Source organism: Panulirus ornatus, chromosome 17, assembly GCF_036320965.1.
Source record: "Panulirus ornatus isolate Po-2019 chromosome 17, ASM3632096v1, whole genome shotgun sequence".
Taxonomy (NCBI): Eukaryota; Metazoa; Arthropoda; class Malacostraca; order Decapoda; family Palinuridae; genus Panulirus; species Panulirus ornatus.
The window spans coordinates 18,616,102-18,637,949 of NC_092240.1; the positions used below are offsets into that span (position 1 = coordinate 18,616,102).

General features: G+C 37.4%; 1 protein-coding gene across 2 annotated transcripts in view; it reads right to left on the reverse strand.

Moving 5' to 3' along the window:
* Positions 1-17,933: 17,933 nt before the first annotated feature.
* LOC139754594 (carbohydrate sulfotransferase 10-like) overlaps positions 17,934-21,848 on the reverse strand; it is a 77,511-nt gene continuing 73,596 nt past the window's right edge. For both annotated transcript variants that reach the window (XM_071672008.1, XM_071672007.1), the window contains exons 5-6: positions 21,197-21,376; positions 17,934-19,892 (exon numbers count right to left, since the gene is read on the reverse strand). In XM_071672008.1, the coding sequence (XP_071528109.1) occupies positions 19,709-19,892; positions 21,197-21,376 (364 nt within the window). In that variant the 3' untranslated portion in view covers positions 17,934-19,708. The remainder of the gene's footprint in view (positions 19,893-21,196; positions 21,377-21,848) is intronic.

The window sequence follows — 21,848 nt, forward strand, 5'->3', positions numbered from 1 at the left end:
TAACCTTGCTCTTATTCACATTTACTCTTAACTTTCTTCTTTCACACACTTTACCAAACTCAGTCACCAGCTTCTTCAGTTTCTCACATGAATCAGCCACCAGCGCTGTATCATCAGCGAACAACAACTGACTCACTTCCCAAGCTCTCTCATCCACAACAGACTTCATACTTGCCCCTCTTTCCAAAACTCTTGCATTCACCTCCCTAACAACCCCATCCATAAACAAATTAAACAACCATGGAGACGTCACACACCCCTGCCGCAAACCTACATTCACTGAGAACCAATCACTTTCCTCTCTTCCTACACGTACACATGCCTTACATCCTCGATAAAAACTTTTCACTGCTTCTAACAACTTTCCTCCCACACCATATATTCTTAATACCTTCCACAGAGCATCTCTATCAACTCTATCATATGCCTTCTCCAGATCCATAAATGCTACATACAAATCCATTTGCTTTTCTAAGTATTTCTCACATACATTCTTCAAAGCAAACACATGATCCACACATCCTCTACCACTTCTGAAACCACACTGCTCTTCCCCAATCTGATGCTCTGTACATGCCTTCACCCTCTCAATCAATACCCTCCCATATAATTTACCAGGAATACTCAACAAACTTATACCTCTGTAATTTGAGCACTCACTCTTATCCCCTTTGCCTTTGTACAATGGCACTATGCACGCATTCCACCAATCCTCAGGCACCTCACCATGTATATATATATATATATATATATATATATATATATATATATATATTATTATATATTTTGCTTTGTCGCTGTCTCCCGCGTTTGCGAGGTAGCGCAAGGAAACAGACGAAAGAAATGACCCAACCCACCCCCATACACATGTATATACATACACGTCCACACACACAAATATACATACCTATATATCTCAATGTACACATATATATACACACACAGACACATACATATATACCCATGCACACAATTCACAGTGTCTGCCTTTATTCATTCCCATCGCCACCTCGCCACACATGGAATACCATCCCCCTCCCCCATCATGTGTGCGAGGTGGCGCTAGGAAAAGACAGCAAAGGCCCCATTCGTTCACACTCAGTCTCTAGCTGTCATACAATAATGCCCGAAACCACAGCTCCCTTTCCACATCCAGGCCCCACACAACTTTCCATGGTTTACCCCAGACGCTTCACATGCCCTGATTCAATCCACCGATAGCACGTCAACCCCGGTATACCACATCGATCCAATTCACTCTATTCCTTGCCCGCCTTTCACCCTCCTGCATGTTCAGGCCCCGATCACTCAGAATCTTTTTCACTCCATCTTTCCACCTCCAATTTGGTCTCCCACTTCTCCTCGTTCCCTCCACCTCCAACACATGTATGCTCTTGGTCAATCTTTCCTCACTCATTCTCTCCATGTACCCAAACCATTTCAAAACACCCTCTTCTGCTCTCTCAACCACGCTCTTTTTATTTCCACACATCTCTCTTACCCTTACATTACTTACTCGATCAAACCACCTCACACCACACATTGTCCTCAAACATCTCTCATTTCCAGCACATCCACCCTCCTGTGCACAACTCTATCCATAGCCCATGCCTCGCAACCATAGAACATTGTTGGAACCACTATTCCTTCAAACATACCCCTTTTTGCTTTCCGAGATAATGTTCTCGACTTCCACACATTCTTCAAGGCTCCCAGGATTTTCGCCCCCTCCCCCACCCTATAATTCACTTCCGCTTCCATGGTTCCATCCGCTGCCAGATCCACTCCCAGATATCTAAAACACTTTACTTCCTCCAGTTTTTCTCCATTCAAACTTACCTCCCAATTGACTTGACCCTCAACCCTACTGTACCTAATAACCTTGCTCTTATTCACATTTACTCTTAACTTACTTCTTTCACACACTTTACCAAACTCATATATTCCTATATATATTCCTAAGAGTCCACAGACCTTTCTGTGGTTTACCACAGACACTTCACATTCCCTGGTTCAATCTATTGACAGCATGTCGACCCTAGTATACCACATCATTCCAATTCACTCTATTCCCTGCACGCCTTTCACCTTCCTGTATGTTCAGATTTGTCTTTTGACACTGTGAAAGAAAAGTCTGTTTTGGCAAGGCTATGTTATTATCTGTAGAAAGGAGCATAGTCCTGTTGAAGAACTTCTCACTACAATGGAATCCAATAATTTCCCTGCCACTAGATATATTACTGTGTTGGAACTGTATGAGCTACTGTGAAAGTGGTCCAAGAGTAACACCTAGACTCTTTCAAGAAAGGGATACTGAGGCAACTATAAAGATATGTGTGTTTGTTTTTATATAGAGCATTAAGAGTTTGCAATGTTACAAAAATGTTAAGCATTACCCTTTTTGCTTACAGATTTCGTTGATGAGTACGGGGCTTTAGACCCACATCTTCGGTATTATTAAAACCATACATTTTCAGAATTGCTGCTTTTTACAGGTTCTGTTCACTCAATTTTTCAAAGGCATATGAATATATGTTGCATTTATGAGTATTCCTGGTAATTTTATGGCTGTTGTGCAGGATTTTCTGCAGGTGATGAATGTTATTTCACAGTCACAAGAAAGAGAAAGATTTGTCATTATCCCTTTATTGTAATCCTTAAACAATAGTGGATTACCTTGTACTAAAATTCTAAGGAGTTGAAAACATCTCTGATCAATACACAGTTCCAGGTGTTTCACTTTCTTGAGAGCCAGAAATTTTTGTATCTTTGAAATGTACATATATTAAGTTTGTTTAGTTTCATCTGCTGATGCTAAGATTAAGTTCTCATTTGTATTTTTTTCATTAGTTTTATATTATTTTCCAAGTATTTCTAATTGTTTTTCAAAACCATTTCCATTTATGTGATCACACTTACCATTTTATTTAGCACATACCCCTACACCTGAAATGGCTTTATCAGATAAAATTACATGACAATTGATTGGGTCATAGCATATTAGATAAATTAGGCAAAATGGATAAAAAGTATGAAAAGAGAGACAGAGGAAGCAAAAATAATCAGTACTGTATGACAGAGAGAAGTGAAAATTCTTGAACTTGGTGAGTGGGATCAGATTCCATTTTTCATTTGTTCATGATTGAGAAGAATCAGCTGCACAGTATTTTTTGGGTGCCATTTTTCCTTTCATCTTCATCATCTGACATTTTAGATATCACTTTATAGAATAGATGGCTTAACAAGGCTTTGTGCTGGTGGATTTTCAAATTCTAATTGACAAAACTTCAGCATTTCTGTTGGATCGCTGTCTGATCTTTAATGACTTTTCTATTACTTAAAGGAGCATGACTTGCAAAATTATACCATGACAGCATTAGTTGCAGTCATGCTAAAGTACCTATCTTACCATTAGTCTTCATCTCTGCATTTTCCCATGCAAGTTTCTCATAAATTTACTCTATTTGATTTCCATTGTCACTACAGTATATACAAACTATCTGTAGTACCTCACTTCATTTATGTAATTAGTTCCTCTTTCTGTTTACCTAAACCCTGTTATTTCAATTTTCTGTTATGTATCTTTGACCTACAAATGTATGCTGCACATTACAACTATTTCATTATATTTCTTCTTCTTAGAATGCCCCCTTATCTCCTGAAATCTTTCTTTACTATGAATTACTAAGTTTTTTGCCCACATCAGAGTATCATATGTACTCTATCAATAGTGACACCATTTCATGAGTACTAAAGTAATCTTTGATCTTCAAGCTTCACTACTTTATATTTACATTTAGTTTCCATGTCCTGTGTATTTATCCAGTTACTTTTCTAAAGATTTGCTTCCACATTACTGCAGTCACCAATACATTTGTGTTGCACATGGTAAACTTGCATTCCTGTGGCATACCTTTCTGAGCAGTTTCAGGGCTAATGTCCTTGATTAAGGCAAACATAGATGGGTGCTATTGCCCTCAATTAAGGCACAAGCTTTCCTGCCACAAGTTAAATTGTGCATGCACTGTAGACTCTGTTGGTTGGCTGTAGATGGTAGCCTAAACAAAGGATGAGTCATTGGAGCTACCTGGAGGCCTAAGTAACCCATTAGTGACCATAGATGGTGACTGTTCCTTTTCTAGAGACTTGCTGCATCTGCTGTCCCTTGCTTAATAGCCAATCCAGTTGGTAGTGTGTTTTTCCTAAATTGGGGATGGTGAAGTTTTTATTCTTAAGCAATTTTTCTATGTGGTTTTGAGAACCTTTTTATAAAAAGAAAAAGCAAAAAGTATTGCTATTTTTTGTTGCTGGAGATGCCAAAAAAGAAAAAAAATCGATTGCATACTAAATGGGAAATGTATGTTTATTGATAATGACTTAAAGACAATATTGTGCATTTCATGGAATATTTAGTTATGTTGTAATCTGAAGCCCATATTCTATGTCTGTCAACAATAAGTATCAAAAAGGGCAAGGCTTTAAAGTAAGGGAAAATCTAAGGGTAAATGATATGAAACAAAGACAGCAGGAAACAAAATTATCAAAACCTAATCATATGTTCAGTCAGGGCTAAGATTTTACCATAACTTGAATGTTGCAAACATATCAGTGTTAGTGCTTCTACTTTCATCTAGTGGTTGTTGTCATCGTAATTACAGTGTTCAAGTCTAACCCAGAGGATTGGACATCCCTCTCTTCTTGCATGTATGAACTTGATCCACCCCATATAAATAGGAAAGAAGCAAAAGATGATAGATGGTTAGAGGAGAAAAATTTCTTATGCTTTACTATGAGAATGTTCAATAAGTTCTTCTGAAGGCACCTTTATTGAGAATGTTCAATAAGTTCTTCTGAAGGCACCTTTATTATTATGGCTATACCACATGGACAAAAGCAAATGACAGCACCATACATGAATTTGTACTATGACACTGAAAATATGTAAGTTTCAGTCACAAGGAAATATTAGCTAGGTTTTAAAAGGTTCTGTTCATTTCTATTTGTATCATTTAACCTCATGTCATTTCTCCATCTTTAAAGCCCTGCCCAGTTTTGAGTTATTAATTATCATAAGATGAACTACTCCAAATTACAATGTAAATATCTCTTATGCCATCACCATCATTACATTTTAGGTGATAAATGGGTATCATTTGTACCATTTCACCGTCTTCCACTTGTACAGCTATGGTCAGGTAAAGCTTTGGTTAAATGTCATTCCTTTATCTATGATCATCATTATATTCATATTTTTCTATCCTGACCAAAACCTAAACTGAATTTGGTCAAGTAGTACTTTAACCATGGTGCCAATATTAGCTTTAGGTAGTGAGTGATATTTTTTGCATTAGTTGGGTAGTGTTTAAAGAATGAATAAATGTGGCAGAGAGCTGTTGGCAGCATCTCATCTGATTCCATGAAACTGATTAAGGTGGGAGGGTTAGGGTAATAAATTTCAGGGAAAATTTTAGTTTGATCAACCTTAAAGAAGTTGAAATATTTGTTGAAATTTAATAATCCAAGTGAAAACCTCACCTTGCTAGCAACAGAAATTTATCTTAAATTGGATAGTATTAGAAAGTATGTTTATGTCATATTACAATCACCATTTGCAAAATGTTCTGAAGCAATTTTTATGTCCACAGGCATATAGACAATGCCCATCTACAGTTTGAAAATGGCAGCCATAAGAATCACATATTTTCCAAGTTATATAAATAAAATAATTTAAATATCGGGTGCAGTGGGAGATTAAGTAAGGTTTTCATAGGCTCGGTTGATTTTTGATAAGTGTTTCACTTATTATTATATGAATCAAACCCACAGCTTCCCAGATTTTCATTACTCTAACAATTGTTTCCTTATTTTATACTGTAAAATGCAAAAAGTGCTCCATATTATGCTCTGCCACTCATATTTTGTTTTGTAAACCAACACTTCCATTGCTAAGCAGAATTATTCAATATCTAGAGCTATGAATACCACATGATTATAGTATTACTTTAGCCTGAATTTCCTCTTTTATATCTGTCTTTTGTATTTTTCACTTAGTTCGTGTTGAGAGGAAATGAACACTAACAGTGGCAGATAACCCCTTCTTTGGCCAAAAATTACCTTTTTTTTTCTTCACACGATGTTGAAGCTAATTTTTTGTGAAGACTAGAATGTAGAGGGTGAAATATGCAGTATGGTAAAGACAAGACTTATGTAGCTGAAAGTTTGCCTCTTTACTTAGAGAAATGAAGGTAAGAGTTTTAGCGACTTAGTTATGTTCATGAATTAAATCAAATTATTATTTGCAGATTGTGTTCATTCTGTACATATGCTGGCATAAAGATTACAAGTTGAGTTTACACTAGTGGGAAGTTTTTTAAAAAAGATTCTGGGTAAGAAATATTTCAGAGACAAATTTAAGGGGGGAATTAGCAGGAAATTATATGTATTGTAAAAGAGGACAACCATGGATGATGTAAAGGGGTAGGAATAGAATTGTTTATGCATGGCAGGCTTTAGAGCATGAAGCACTAAATGTAGAAAAATGGGTTTGTATTTTCATCTTTTGTGTGCAAATTTAATAATAGGTTTATTGATCATTCAATAGATGTCATGGGGAATCATTCACATATTTCATCAGACATTTCAAGCAAGTGGAATTAAGAAATATGAAAGATACTCAAAATTAGTGTAAAAATGAAATTGTTCCCGTGGCCATTTTTTTAGTGAAATGAGAGTACGTTTTAGCCAGTTGAAGACTTTTGTAACATGAAGTGTTGGGTTTGATTTAATAACAGTAAAAGAATTTCGCAGTACAACCATACATTCTCATTTTTTGCATTGATTACTGTTATATCTCTATACTGTGTTCATTCTGTACATATGCTGACATAAAGATTACAAGTTGAGTTTACACTAGTGGGAAGTTTTTAAAAAAAGATTCTGGGTAAGAAATCTTTCAGAGACAAATTTAAGGGGGGAATTATCAGGAAATTATATGTATTGTAAAAGAGGACAACCATGGATGATGTAAAGGGGTAGGAATAGAATTGTCTATGCATGGCAGGCTTTAGAGCATGAAACACTAAAGGTAGAAAAATGGGTTTGTATTTTTGTCTTTTGTGTGCAAATTTAATAATAGATTTATTGATCATTTAATAGATGTCATGGGGAATCATTCACATATTTCATCAGACATTTCAAGCAAGTGGAATTAAGAATTATGAAAGATACTCAAAATTAGTGTAAAAATGAAATTGTTCCCATGGCCATTTTTTTTTAGTGAAATGAGAGTACGTTTTAGCCTGTTGAAGACTTTTGTAACATGTGATGTATTGGGTTTGACAGAATAATAGTAAGTGAATTTCGCAGTACAACCATACATTCTCATTTTTTTCATTGCTTACTGTCATATCTCTATACTGAAAAATGCATAAAATGAGAAAGAGAACCAGATTCTTATTACCAAGATAATATGGTTTAGAAACATGTTGACTTTTGAGTACCTTTGTAGACTTTCATTGATTGTTTATTTGTTTATCTGTATTGTTATTTGTTAGAACCTATGCCTGGAAGAAAAGCAGTTTAAGGGTTTATATGTATCAGCAGCCTTTCAATGCTGGTGATGAAGTTGTGATATAATGAATTTAGGTATCATACATGTGACTGTATAACATACCTGCAAAGAACTGATATAATTAGCCTGATTTAAAACTATATTTCTTTGTCATGCATAATTCACAGTACCTTTAACAAGACATGTTGATTACTCTCCATGTTATTAAAATACACAAGTTCAGGCATATATATTTAAATATACTCATCCACAGAATTTGTAAAAGATATTGTCAGACAACTAGGTATCCTTTTTATTGACACAAATCAATTACTTAATGTTACAAACCATCCATGCTATCTTTGTTGTGTATATCATATATTCATAAAGATATATGTATATGTTCATGAGAAGAATAACTTTTTTATCTTTCTTGAATTATCAATTTTTTGTACATGTATGGCTACTTTAGGTTATCACAAGAGTCCTAAAGATGAGTAAACATACCGTAGCACATGACCTCCTCTATTTTTTACAAGGCAGATAGATCACTATTGTATAAACTGTCTTTTTCTCATGATTTTAATTGATTCTATTTCCTTATAAATTTTCATATGTTAAATCTACTAATTGTTAAGTGTAATATACTTGCAACACTTGACATTGTCTTGCAGTTAATTCAGTGATAAGTTGAATTGCATCTGTAATTCATTATTATTAGATCTCTAGACCTAGAATAATTAGCAAAGTACAGTAATCAAAGTAATTTTCTGAAACAGTATATATATATATATATATATATATATATATAGAGAGAGAGAGAGAGAGAGAGAGAGAGAGAGATAGGAAGTAAGATGTTAGAAGTAGTGAAAAGTTTTTATCGAAGATGTAAGGCATGTGTATGTGTAGGAAGAGAGGAAAGTGATTGGTTCTCAGGTGAATGTAGGTTTGCGGCAAGGGTGTATGATGTCTCCATGGTTGTTTAATTTGTTTATGGATGGGGTTGTTAGGGAGGTGAATGCAAGAGTTTTGGAAAGAGGGGCAAGTATGAAGTCTGTTGTGGATGAGAGAGCTTGGGAAGTGAGTCAGTTGTTGTTCGCTGATGATACAGCGCTGGTGGCTGATTCATGTGAGAAACTGCAGAAGCTGGTACTGAGTTTGGTAAAGTGTGTGAAAAAAGAAAGTTAAGAGTAAATGTGAATAAGATCAAGGTTATTAGGTACAGTAGGGTTGAGGGTCAAGTCAATTGGAAGGTAAGTTTGAATGGAGAAAAACTGGAGGAAGTAAAGTGTTTTAGATATCTGGGAGTGGATCTGGCAGTGGATGGAACCATGGAAGCGGAAGTGAATCATAGGGTGGGGGAGGGGGCGAAAATCCTGGGAGCCTTGAAGAATGTGTGGAAGTCGAGAACATTATCTCGGAAAGCAAAAATGGGTATGTTTGAAGGAATAGGGGTTCCAACAATGTTGTATGGTTGCGAGGCGTGGGCTATGGATAGAGTTGTGCGCAGGAGGGTGGATGTGCTGGAAATGAGATGTTTGAGGACAATGTGTGGTGTGAGGTAGTTTGATCGAGTAAGTAATGTATGGGTAAGAGAGATGTGTGGAAATAAAATGAGTGTGGTTGAGAGAGCAGAAGAGGGTGTTCTGAAATGGTTTGGGCACATGGAGAGAACGATTGAGGAAAGATTGACCAAGAGGATATATGTGTCGGAGGTGGAGGGAACGAGGAGAAGTGGGAGACCAAATTGGAGGTGGAAAGATGGAGTGAAAAAGATTTTGAGTGATCGGGGCCTGAACATGCAGGAGGGTGAAAAGCAGGCAAGGAATAGAGTGAATTAGATCGATGTGGTATACCGGGGTTGACGTGCTGTCAGTGGATTGAATCAGGGCATGTGAAGCGTCTGGGGTAAACCATGGAAAGTTGTGTGGGGCCTGGATGTGGAAAGGAAGCTGTGGTTTCGGGCATTATTGCATGACAGCTAGAGACTGAGTGTGAACGAATGGGGCCTTTGTTGTCTTTTCCTAGCACTACCTCGCACACATGAGGGGGAGGGGGATGGTATTCCATGTGTGGCGAGGTGGCGATGGGAATGAATAAAGGCAGACAGTGTGAACTGTGTGCATGGGTATATATGTATGTGTCTGTGTGTGTATATATATGTGTACATTGAGATGTATAAGTGTGTATATTTGCGTGTGTGGACGTGTATGTATATACATGTGTATGGGGGTGGGTTGGGCCATTTTTTTTGTCTGTTTCCTTGCGCTACCTCACAAACGTGGGAGACAGCAACAAAACAAAATAAATAAATAAATAAATATCTGTTTACCAAATAATTTTCACTAACCCTCTCACTTTGCACACCACCTCGACCAAAACACCCTATATCTGCCACTCTATCATCAAACATTCAACAGACCTTTAAAATACTCACTCCATCTCCTTCTCACATCACCACAACTTGTTATCATCTCCCTATTAGCCCCCTTCACTGAAGTTCCCATTTGCTCTCTTGTCTTACGCACTTTATTTACCTCCTTCCAAAACATCTTTTTATTCTCCCTAAAATTTAATGATACTCTCTCACCCCAACTCACATTTGCCCTCTTTTTCACCTATTGCACCTTTCTCTTGACCTCCTGTCTCTTTCTTTCATATATCTCCCACTCATTTGCATTTTTTCCTTGCAAAAATCGTCCAAATGCCTCTCTCTTCTCTTTCACTAATAATCTTACTTCTTCATCCCACCACTCACTTCCCTTTCTAATCAACCCACCTCCCACGCTTCTCATGCCACAAGCAGGTAGTAAAAGCTTTGCGGAAGATGAAAGCCAGCAAGGCAGCAGGTTTGGATGGTATTGTAGCGGAATTTATTAAAAAAGGGGGTGACTTTATTGTTGACTGGTTGGTAAGGTTATTTAATGTATGTATGATTCATGGCGAGGTGCCTGAGGATTGGCAAAATGCTTGCATAGTGCCATTGTACAAAGGCAAATGGGATAAGAGTGAGTGCTCAAATCACAGAGGTTTAAGTTTTTTGAGTATTCCTGGTAAATTATATGGGAGGGTATTGATTGAGAGGGTGAAGGCATGTACAGAGCATCAGATTGGGGAAGAGCACTGTGGTTTCAGAAGTGGTAGAGGATGTGTGGATCAGGTGTTTGCTTTGAAGAATGTATGTGAGAAATACTTAGAAAAGCAAATGGAGATGTATGTAGCATTTATGGATCTGGAGAAGGTATATGATAGAGTTGACAGAGATGCTCTGTGGAAGGTATTAAGAATATATGGCGTTGGAGGCAAGTTTTCAGAAGCAGTGAAAAGTTTTTATCGAGGATGTAAGGCATGTGTACGTGTAGGAAGAGAGGAAAGTGATTGGTTCTTAGTGAATGTAGGTTTGTGGCAGGGGTGTGTGATGTCTCCATGGTTGTTTAATTTGTTTATGGATGGGGTTGTTAGGGAGGTGAATGCAAAAGTTTTGGAAAGAGGGGCAAGTATGCAGTCTGTTGTGAATAAGAGAGCTTGGGAAGTGAGTCAGTTGTTGTTCGCTGATGATACAGCGCTGGTGGCTGATTCATGTGAGAAACTGCAGAAGCTGGTGACTGAGTTTGGTAAAGTGTGTGAAAGAAGTAAGTTAAGAGTAAATGTGAATAAGAGCAAGGTTATTAGGTACAGTAGGGTTGAGGGACAAGTCAATTGGGAGGTAAGTTTGAATGGAGAAAAACTGGAGGAAGTAAAGTGTTTTAGATATCTGGGAGTGGATCTGGCAGCGGATGGAACCATGGAAACGGAAGTGAATCATAGGGTGAGGGAGGGGGCGAAAATTCTGGGAGCCTTGAAGAATGTTTGGAAGTCGAGAACATTATCTCGGAAAGCAAAAATGGGTATGTTTGAAGGAAGAGTGGTTCCAACAATGTTGTATGGTTGCAAAGCGTGGGCTATGGATAGAGTTGTGGGCAGGAGGGTGGATGTGTTGGAAATGAGGACTTTGAGGACTATATGTGGTGTGAGGTGGTTTGATCGAGTAAGTAATAATAGGGTAAGAGAGATGTGTGAAAATAAAGAGTGTGGTTGAGAGAGCAGAAGACGGTGTTTTGTAATGGTTTGGTCACATGGAGAGAATGAGTGAAAAAAGATTGACCAAAAGGATATATGTGTCAGAGGTGGAGGGAACGAGAAGTGGGAGACCAAATAGGAGGTGGAAAGATGGAGTGAAAAAGATTTTGAGTGATCGGGGCCTGAACATGCAGGAGGGTGAAAGGCATGCAAGGAATAGAGTGAATTGGAATGATGTGTTATACTGGGGTCGATGTGCTGTCAATGGATTGAACTAGGGCATGTGAAGCGTCTGAGGTAAACCATGGAAAGTTCTGTGGGGCTTGGATGTGGAAAGGGAGCTGTGGTTTAGGTGCATTATTACATGACAGCTAGAGACTGAGTGTGAACGAATGGGGCCTTTGTTGTCTTTTCATAGCGCTACCTCGCACACATGAAGGGGGAGGGGATTGTTATTCCATGTGTGGCGGGGTGGCGATGGGAATAAATAAAGGCAGACAGTATGAATTATGTACATGTGTATATATGTATATGTCTGTGTGTGTATATATATGTGTACATTGAGATGTATAGGTATGTATATTTGCGTGTGTGGACGTGTATGCATATACATGTGTATGTGGGTGGGTTGGGCCATTCTTTCGTCTGTTTCCTTGCGCTACCTTGCTAACGCGGGAGACAGCGACAAAGCAAAATTAATAAAAAATAAATAATATATATATATATATATATATATATATATATATATATATATATATATATATATATATATATACTGTACCACATTCTTACTGTTTCATTAACCAGCTATTGAGATAAGAGATAAGTATTTGTTATTAACATTGTGTATGTAAAAGAAATATATACATTTGATGATAGTTTGTAAAGAGTTATTAGGAATTCTGTAACAGTGTTCGGTCTTGAAGCTATTTGATTCATGTTTCAATCCTTAAAGTATAATGGTATGTGTGTGCTGAATATTCTGCAAGCACTTTTATTGTTAATCTCCACATGTGCTGTTAAGAGACACCTGCATCAACACTTGAATCCTTTCAGTTTTAAGCGTGGTCTATTTTTGTGTTCCCTCAGCCCGAGGATTTTTAGAAATACTAAAGGAAGGAAATGACCCTCAACAAAATGCTAAAAGACATAAAATGTCAAACGGAAAAAACAAACAAACCTTCTCAAGCAGCTGTAATCCCTTTACATTTATTTAGCAGTATGATAGTTTGTGAGCCTGTTATTGCTGAGTAACTATCATCACAGTGCCCAAATAAGACTCTTGATCATAATCATCATCATATCTCATCATATTGTAGTAATAATTTCAATCAAAATTTCATCTTATTTCATTGTATAGGTGTTGAGTGTGTGTGGTTACTTGGCAGCCAGTGATTGTACTAAGTGCACTATTTTGTGTGGTTTGCAAGTACATTATATTTGAATTTGATAGGGTGGAATACTGGGCAGGTGAGGCATACTTTAGAGTGGAGTGAAAGAATCATTTGTAGAGGATGCTAAAGGATTCTTTTTATTGTCCATATCTCCTGCCAATTAGTGTTCTGAGGGCATTTAGTTCATATGTTGCATTTTTGTTGATGTTTTTGGTGTGAAGAGTGATTATCATGTGTGTCATATATGTTTTGTATGTATAGTCAGGATTACTAGAGGATGTAAACTGGATTCATGTCAGGGTTTAAAAGAGTGATGAAGACTTTTGTGGTGATGTGGATGATTTGTTCTGGGTGACCAGTTGTTCTAATTGTGTGATATGCAGCATGTTTGTTATTACTATTGTGTTGTCAGGGTGTTGTAATTTGATTGAGAGGTCATCTGCATATGAGAGGGCTGTCATGTTGTGGTCTGCTGGAGGTAATGGGATGTAAAGTCATTCTTTCTCTCTCTCTCTCTCTCTTTACATATACTTATTTTTTATTTCTACTTATTTTGCTTTGTCGCTGTCTCCCGCATTAGCGAGGTAGCGCAAGGAAACAGACAAAAGAATGGCACAACCCACCCACATACACATGTATATACATACATGTCCACACACGCAAATATACATACGTATACATCTCAACATATACATATATATACACACACAGACATATACATATATACACATGTACATAATTCATACTGTCTGCCTTTATTCATTCCCATCGCCACCACACCACACATGAAATAACAACCCCCTCCCCCGCATGTGCGCGAGATAGCGCTAGGAAATATATATATGTTATTTATTTATTCATTATACTTTGTCGCTGTCTCCAGAGTTAGTGAGGTAGCGCAAGGAAACAGATGAAAGAATGGCCCAACCCACCCACATACACATGTATATACATACACGTCCACACACATATACATACCTATACATCTCAACGTATACATACATATATACACACACAAACATATACATATATACACATATACATAATTCATACTGTCTGCCCTTATTCATTCCTGTTGCCACCCTGCCACACATGAAATGACAACAACAACAACAACAACAACAACAACAACAACAACAACAACACCCCCCCCGGGCATGTGTGAGGTAGCCCTAGGAAAAGACAACAAAGGCCACATTCGTTCACGCTCGGTCTCTAGCTGTCATGTATAATGCACTGAAACCACAGCTCCCTTTCCACATCCAGGCCTCACAAAACTTTCCATGGTTTTCCCCAGACGCTTCACATGCCCTGGTTCAATCCATTGACAGCACATTGACTGCGGTATACCACATCATGCCAATTCACTCTATTCCTTGCACGCCTTTCACCCTCCTGCATGTTCAGGCCCCAATCACTCAAAATCTTTTTCACTCCATCTTTCCACCTCCAATTTGGTCTCCCACTTCTCCTCGTTCCCTCCACCTCTGACACATATATCCTCTTGGTCAATCTTTCCTCAGTCATTCTCTCCCTGTGACTAAACCATTTCAAAACACCCTCTTCTGCTCTCTCAACCACACTCTTTTTATTACCACACATCTCTCTTACTTACTCGATCAAACCACCTCACACCAGATACTGTCCTCAAACATCTCATTTCCAGCACATCCACCCTTCTCTGCACAACTCTATCTATAGCCCACGCCTCGCAACCATATAACATTGTTGGAACCGCTATTCCTTCAAACATACCCATTCTATATATATATAGAATATATAGAATGCAAGAGTTTTGGAGAGAGGGGCAAGTATGTAGTCTGTTGTGGATGAGAGGGCTTGGAAAGTGGGTCAGCTGTTGTTTGCTGATGATACAGCGCTTTGGATGATTCGGATGAGAAACTGCAGAAACTGGTGACTGAGTTTGGTAAAGTGTGTGAAAGAAGAAAGCTGAGAGTAAATGTGAATAAGAGCACGGTTATTAGGTACAGTAGGATTGAGGGACAAGTCAATTGGGAGGTAAGTTTGAATGGAGAAAACTGGAGGAAGTGAAGAGTTTTAGATATCAGGGAGTGGAATTGGCAGCAGATGGAACCATGGAAGCGGAAGTGAGTCACAGGGTGGGGCAGGGGGCGAAAGTTCTGAGAGCATTGATAAATGTGTGGAAGGCATGAACATTATTTTGGAAAGCAAAAATGGGTATGAGTGAGTATCAGTAAACTTTAGGGAGAATAAGATATTTTGGAAGGAGGTTAATAATGTGCAAAAAAACGAGAACAACTAGAAATTTTGGTTGAGGAGGCAAAAGGGCAAGTGGTAATAGGTTGTAACGAAATGAAGAGGAGATGGAATGAGTATGTTGAAGGACTAGTGAATGTATATTTGATTATAGGGAGGCAGATGTAGGGTGTTTTGGTCAGGGTGGTATGTAAAGTGAGATTCATGAAGAGAGGGTTGGTGAAGAGAGAAAAGGCAGTGAAAGCCTTTGTAACATGAAATATGGCAAGGCAGTTGGAGTAGATGGTATTCCAGTTGAAATTATCACAAAAGGAGGTGAATATGTTGTTGATTGGTTAGTGCGTCAGAATCATGGTGAGGTGTCTGAAGATCGGCAGAGGGGATAAAGGTGAGTTCAAACTACAGAGGAATAAGTTTGTTGAGTATACCTGATAAGTTGTATGGGAAGATAGTGATCGAGAAGGTGAAGGCATGTACAGAGCAACAGATTAGGGAGAGGCAGTGAGGTTTCAGAAGTGTTAGAGGTTGTAGGGATCAGGATGTTTGCTTTAAAGAATGTGTGTAAGAAACATTAAGAGAAACAGATGGCTTTGTATCTGGCATTTATGGATCTGTAGAAAGCATATGATAGAGGTGTCTTGTGGAAAGTTGTCAGAAAAAGTGAGAAGTATTTATTAAGGGTGTAAGGCATGTGCACATGGAAAAAGAGAGAAAAATGAATGGTACCAAGTGAATGTTGGTCTGTGGCAAAGGTGTGTGATGTCATCATGGTTGTTTAATTTGTTTATGGATGGGGTGGTGGAGGTAAATGCAAGAGTCTTAGACAGTATGTAGTTTGTAAGGGAAGAAAGGGGCCAGAAAGCAAGTTAGCTGTTGTTTTCCGATGATACAGCATTGGCGGCATTCAAGTGAGAAACTGCAGAAGTTGGAAGACTGTGTGAAATGAGAAAGTTGAGAGTAAATGTGAATAAAAGCATTATTAGGTTTATCATGGTTGGTCAGGTTAGTTGGGATGTAAGTTTGTATAGAGGAAGTTTTAGATACCTGTGAGTGGACAGGATAGCAAATGAAACCATGGTAGCAGAAGTGAGTCATAGGGTTGGTGAGGGGGCAAACATCCTGGGAGTGCTGAAGAATGTGTGGAAAGAGATCATTATCTGGGAGAGCAGAAATGGGTTTATATGAAGGTATAGTAGTCCAGACAATATTATATGGATACGAGGCATAGGCTATAGGTAAGACTGTGCAGAGAGGGATGGATGTGATGAAAATGAAATGTTTGAGGACAATGTAAGGTGGTTTGATTGAGTAAGCAATAAGAGTGTAGGAGAGAGAGAGGTGTGTTAATAAAAAGAGTATGGTTAAGAGAGCTGAAGATGATGTGCTGAAATGATTTCCACATATGGAGAGAATGACTGAGGAAAGGTTGACAAAGAGGATATATTTCAGAAGTGGAAGGAACAAGGTGAATAGGGAGACCAGACTGGAGATGGAAGGATGAAGTGGAAGAGATTTTGAGCAACTGGGGCCTGGACATGCAGGAGGGTGAAAAGAGTGTGTGAGATGGAGTGATTTGTAACAATGTGGCTTACAGGGGTTGGTGTGCTGTCAGTGGACTGAACTAGGGCATGTGAAGCATCCTGGATAAACCATGGAACGGTCTGTGGGGCATGATTGTGAAAAGGAAGCTGTTGTTTTGATGCACTACAGACTTTCTTCTTTTTTTCTTGTCTTGATGCTGTATCGCTAATGCAGGAAATGGCGATCAAGTGAGGAAAAAATGAAGAACATATGTAGTACTTAATTCATGCCCAAGGAGTCCCTTCATTCTTAAAGGGGCTCCTGCAATGCTCAGGAAGTCAGCTGCATCCACTGGTCAGGGCAATGGGTCTTAAAGTATAGTAATGTTGTGTGTTCCACCATGTGAAGAGAAAGGACAATTAAGTAGTAAGTGCTGGGTGTCTTTGTTATGGTAATTGCATCATGGGCTTGAAAGGTCATGAGATATGTTGAAACAGTGTTTGTAGTGTTGTAGGAATGGTTAATATCCATAGCTTAGAGAGGAAAATATGACTTGTGTACGTTTGGGTAGAATGGCTTCTGATATGTGTTGGTTGGACTTTCGAAGAGTGAGTTGGGAGGGCATTTATTAGTGCTGATGGAGTTATTTCAGTGTGTATATGTTTTGTCAGTGTTATATTTGTTGTTGAGGGGGGGAATCTGTGGTTAGAGATTACTTGGGGGTTTGTAGTTAGTTATGGAGTGGTTTGGGTGGGAGAGTTATTGTGGTGTCACACAGAATTGAGTGCCGAGCAAGTTGGGATTATATTGGGAGGATCTTTGTATCATTGTGAAAGTGTTGAGTTTTTTGGTTGCTAGGCAGCCAGTGCTTTTGCTGAGTGCATTATTTTGTGTGGTTTGCAGCTTTGTTATATTTGCTTTTGAAAAGAAGGAAGACCAAGCAGGTGAAGCATAGTTTAAATAGAGTGGGTGAATTGTTTGTAAAGGATGTTGAGGGGTTCTTTTTCTTGTTCAGATCTGGTGCCAATTAGTGTCCTGAGTGCATTTACTTTGTGTTTTGCTTTAATATTGATGATATTGGTATAGAGACGGAATGTCATTTATCATACATATATATAATCATTAATAGCTACAGTTTAAATTGTTGTAATATTGGTGCATGAATTATGGCTGGAAGATTACATTATTAATTGCTCAGGTATATTGAATCATTACAGAGATAAACTCTTTGAACTATTTTTCTAAATACAAAATTTTACTTGTACTATATTCATTCATAATCATTATTAGAATTATTTTTCTTTTTTGGAGAGAAAGTGCTCAAAGGTAATTATGTTTAAAATATTGAAGTAAGTTCATTTCTTAAGTTTGGGCTTGTAAATTTTTTGAAATGTGTATGCAAAAATATATTCATTATTCTTTACCTGTTTCTTCATTTTCATGATAAGAACCATAGAAATATAAGAATTAAATGTTTTTTTTTACATAATTTTTAAAACTTGAATAAAGATCAGGATTGTGCAACAAAACTGTAGGTTATGCTCTTAATGAGACACTTTATTTTACATGCATAAAACCCTTTGAGTCAAGTATCTGTCATAATTATGGTAAAGAATTTGTATTTGTAATATGTTTGTGCCATTTGGTATGTATGCTCAATCATGTGATGTACAATGAAATAGACATATATTACCGAAGGATTTTTTTCTTATAGAAATATAAGAATTAAATGTTTTTTTTTACATAATTTTTAAAACTTGAATAAAGATCAGGATTGTGCAACAAAACTGTAGGTTATGCTCTTAATGAGACACTTTATTTTACATGCATAAAACCCTTTGAGTCAAGTATCTGTCATAATTATGGTAAAGAATTTGTATTTGTAATATGTTTGTGCCATTTGGTATGTATGCTCAATCATGTGATGTACAATGAAATAGACATATGTTACCGAAGGATTTTTTTCTTCTGCTTTCGTAGAAAACCTGAAACCTGTCTGTATACTAATGAAATCAACTGAAGATTATTTTTACTACTGTGAAGAGAAAAAGGAAGAGATTATAATTTTTTTACATGATTTTTTTACATGATCTGCCCTGTGAGCAAGAGAAGTGAAAGTCCCATTTTCCATCAATATCCAGTATTTTTTCTACATGTACCTCTAAAGGAAAACCAATGATTACTGCTGCCTTTGCTATTGCTAAATGTCTATGGCATGTAACAGGTGGCAATGTAATCATGGAAATTCCTAAAGCTCACTGACCCTTTCTACATTCACTTGAACAACCCCAATCTGTCTAGTGTCTGTAGGTCTCCTTACTCTTATTGGACCTTTTCAAATTGATAATTTTCCTTATACCAAAAAAAACACCATATGTGGGTTTAGAAAGGCTTATTTTCCAGTTAATGGTAAAAACAAGAAAATGTTTTTATATTTTACAACATTAAGTGATGACATGATTCTGGCTGGAGTAGAGCTCCTAGGTAGTGTTTTTAGGTCTCTGAAAACTCCATAGCTTTAGACAAGCTCTAAACACAAGGTACTACCAGCTATGTCATTAATGTTTAGTTAGTTTAGTTGACTGATGGCAAGGAATGGAGTAAATACAGTATTAACTAACACATACTTTGCATTTACCTTGATTTAAAGGCACCTCTCAAACCTGTATTCAGCACAGATATCATCTTGCATTCATTCTCACTCTTTAAGCCAACTGAATTGTAGCAGTATATTCTTGTTCAAACTAAACTTAAACTTGGTGATATGATTTTTTAAATATGTATTTCTGACACATTCTATAAAAACATTTTTTTCAATTTTGAAATGCACAGTTATGGATTTCAAAGTAAATAGAATAGACTACTTTTACTTGGAAGAAAAAGGCTTGAGTTTGTTATGAGTCTTCTCTATGCAGGTTCATGGTTAAGCTAGGTTTAAATCATGGTATCACATTTCTGATAGTGTGTCGTTAACAAACTCACGTTTTGTCATCTTCAGGTAGTTTTCGGGCGAGTACCCAAATAACTTAAAGTCAGGCTTATAGAGCTGGGCCAAAGATCTAAGGAGAGAAGCAGGCACTTGGCTGAAGTAGAACTGTGCTGCTTCACTTGTCCCTTTGTATCTGTCGAAACTGAGAACATACAAAATCAGGCTTGAGATGAACTGGTACTTTGGCACAAGTTCATTGATATCTTGATTTCAAACAATGAAGGAAAATATAATGAGCTCAGTTGTGAAAAGGTGTACACAATAATATTACCAAGGAAATAAGACTACCTCATGGTTGGCTTGGATATCTCGTTTTCAAACAGTGACTATAATGAGGTCCATTGTGTAAGGATGTAAACAATATCTTATTTTAATGATTACACAGGTTTCAAATTTACCCCAGGGAAATAAGTTTACTTGTGTATGGCCACCAGCTCATGGTATTGGAGTTATTAAAACAACCCAAGGGTGAGCTGTTTTGGTACCTATTTCTTTCCCTACACCTCAAAGCTTGGAACTCTCTACTTTCTCATGTCTTTCCCAGTAACTATAACCTGGCTCATTTTATAAGGTAGGTTTTTCACTTCTTCCACAATTCACATATACAACTAATGTTTCTCTTTTCTCAATTTGTAATTCCCACTACATTTCAATTAAGGCCTGGCCTTGGTGTAAACTTTTGCTCCTGACTGGGGCCTCCAATGAAAAGAAAGAAAAATGGATAGAACTGATTCCTCCAAAAGCTACATGCCTGTTTGCACATGATCCACCCCATATAACCAAGAACTGAGTTAATAATAACAGATAGACACATATGTCAATAGTGACCCGTAAACAAGCACATAACCAAGATTTGGTTGGGGGTGGGTGTTGAAGACAATTATCAAAAGCTGAAAAGAGTGGTATACCAGAACGCATTGTGTGTTAGAGAACTTGACACTTTTGGAATTATCTAAATTTTAGTTTAACCATTGGCATTTGTTGAATTCTCAGAAAATCAATACAAATGATGTAGAAAAGTAGGTTTATTATGAATCAAGCAACCATTTTATGAATGAATTAAATGTATTTATATTTGAACAGCTCATAGTCAAATAATCAAGGTAATTTTTTTATTGAAACACATTAATATGCTTTTGTGGAAAGAGATTATTTTGGTATTATAAATTCATGCCAATGCTTTAAGAAGGCTTTGAAACATAGTTCTTTCCTTGAGCACTAATGCAAATAACTAAAACAGTTAAGATGTACATATCTATATTTTCCTCACAAGGCTAAAAAGGTTACTATACTTCTAAGATTATATTAAATATCATTATTACAAAGTTTATTATATATATTGTCAAACTGGGGAGGGATTGCTTGGATACACCCTTGACATACAGTACAGGAAAAATTGAAGAATATGACTTTCATATGACAACCAAAACTGTAGGTTGGACTCACTTTGAGGCATGGGTGTGAGCATTTAGCAAAAGTTCTTGGAGTCCCAGCTCACGAATGATATACTCCTGGTCCCAGTCCAGTGTCTCCACATGAGCTATGACATCATAATCAATCTGGCAGGGGGCACATGTGGTCCAGTATGGCCGCCAGTGCAAGTTTATTGAGCTGTGACCCTTCTCCCTGTGGGTGACAAGGAAGAAGAAACAACTACAGCAAAGGCAAATTAACCAGGGAGTGGGCTCTAGCTCCAGACACATTAAGAACATAGGACCATCAAATGATTGCAGAAAAAGTATAAAGCTTCCCAAGGCCAGGAAAAATATTGTTAATTGTTCTAGCATGTTCTATTTTGCATGTTATTTAGACAAGTATGCATACAAACATGGTAACAACTTTACAGGAACCAAAAAATTTACCTACTTAATGCAGATTATCTTCTCTCTCTGGTAAATATACTGGCTCATGTTTTCATACTCAGATTCATTTCTATTCTTTCATAACTGTTTGTAGTTTCCTGCATTAATGAGGTAGCAATAAGAACAGACACAGAAAAGGTCTCATTTCATATCCATTCTCTTACTGTCATGTATAATGCACCAAAACCACAGCTTCCTATCAGCCTCCTATGTGAACACCATACCATTTAGGGGGC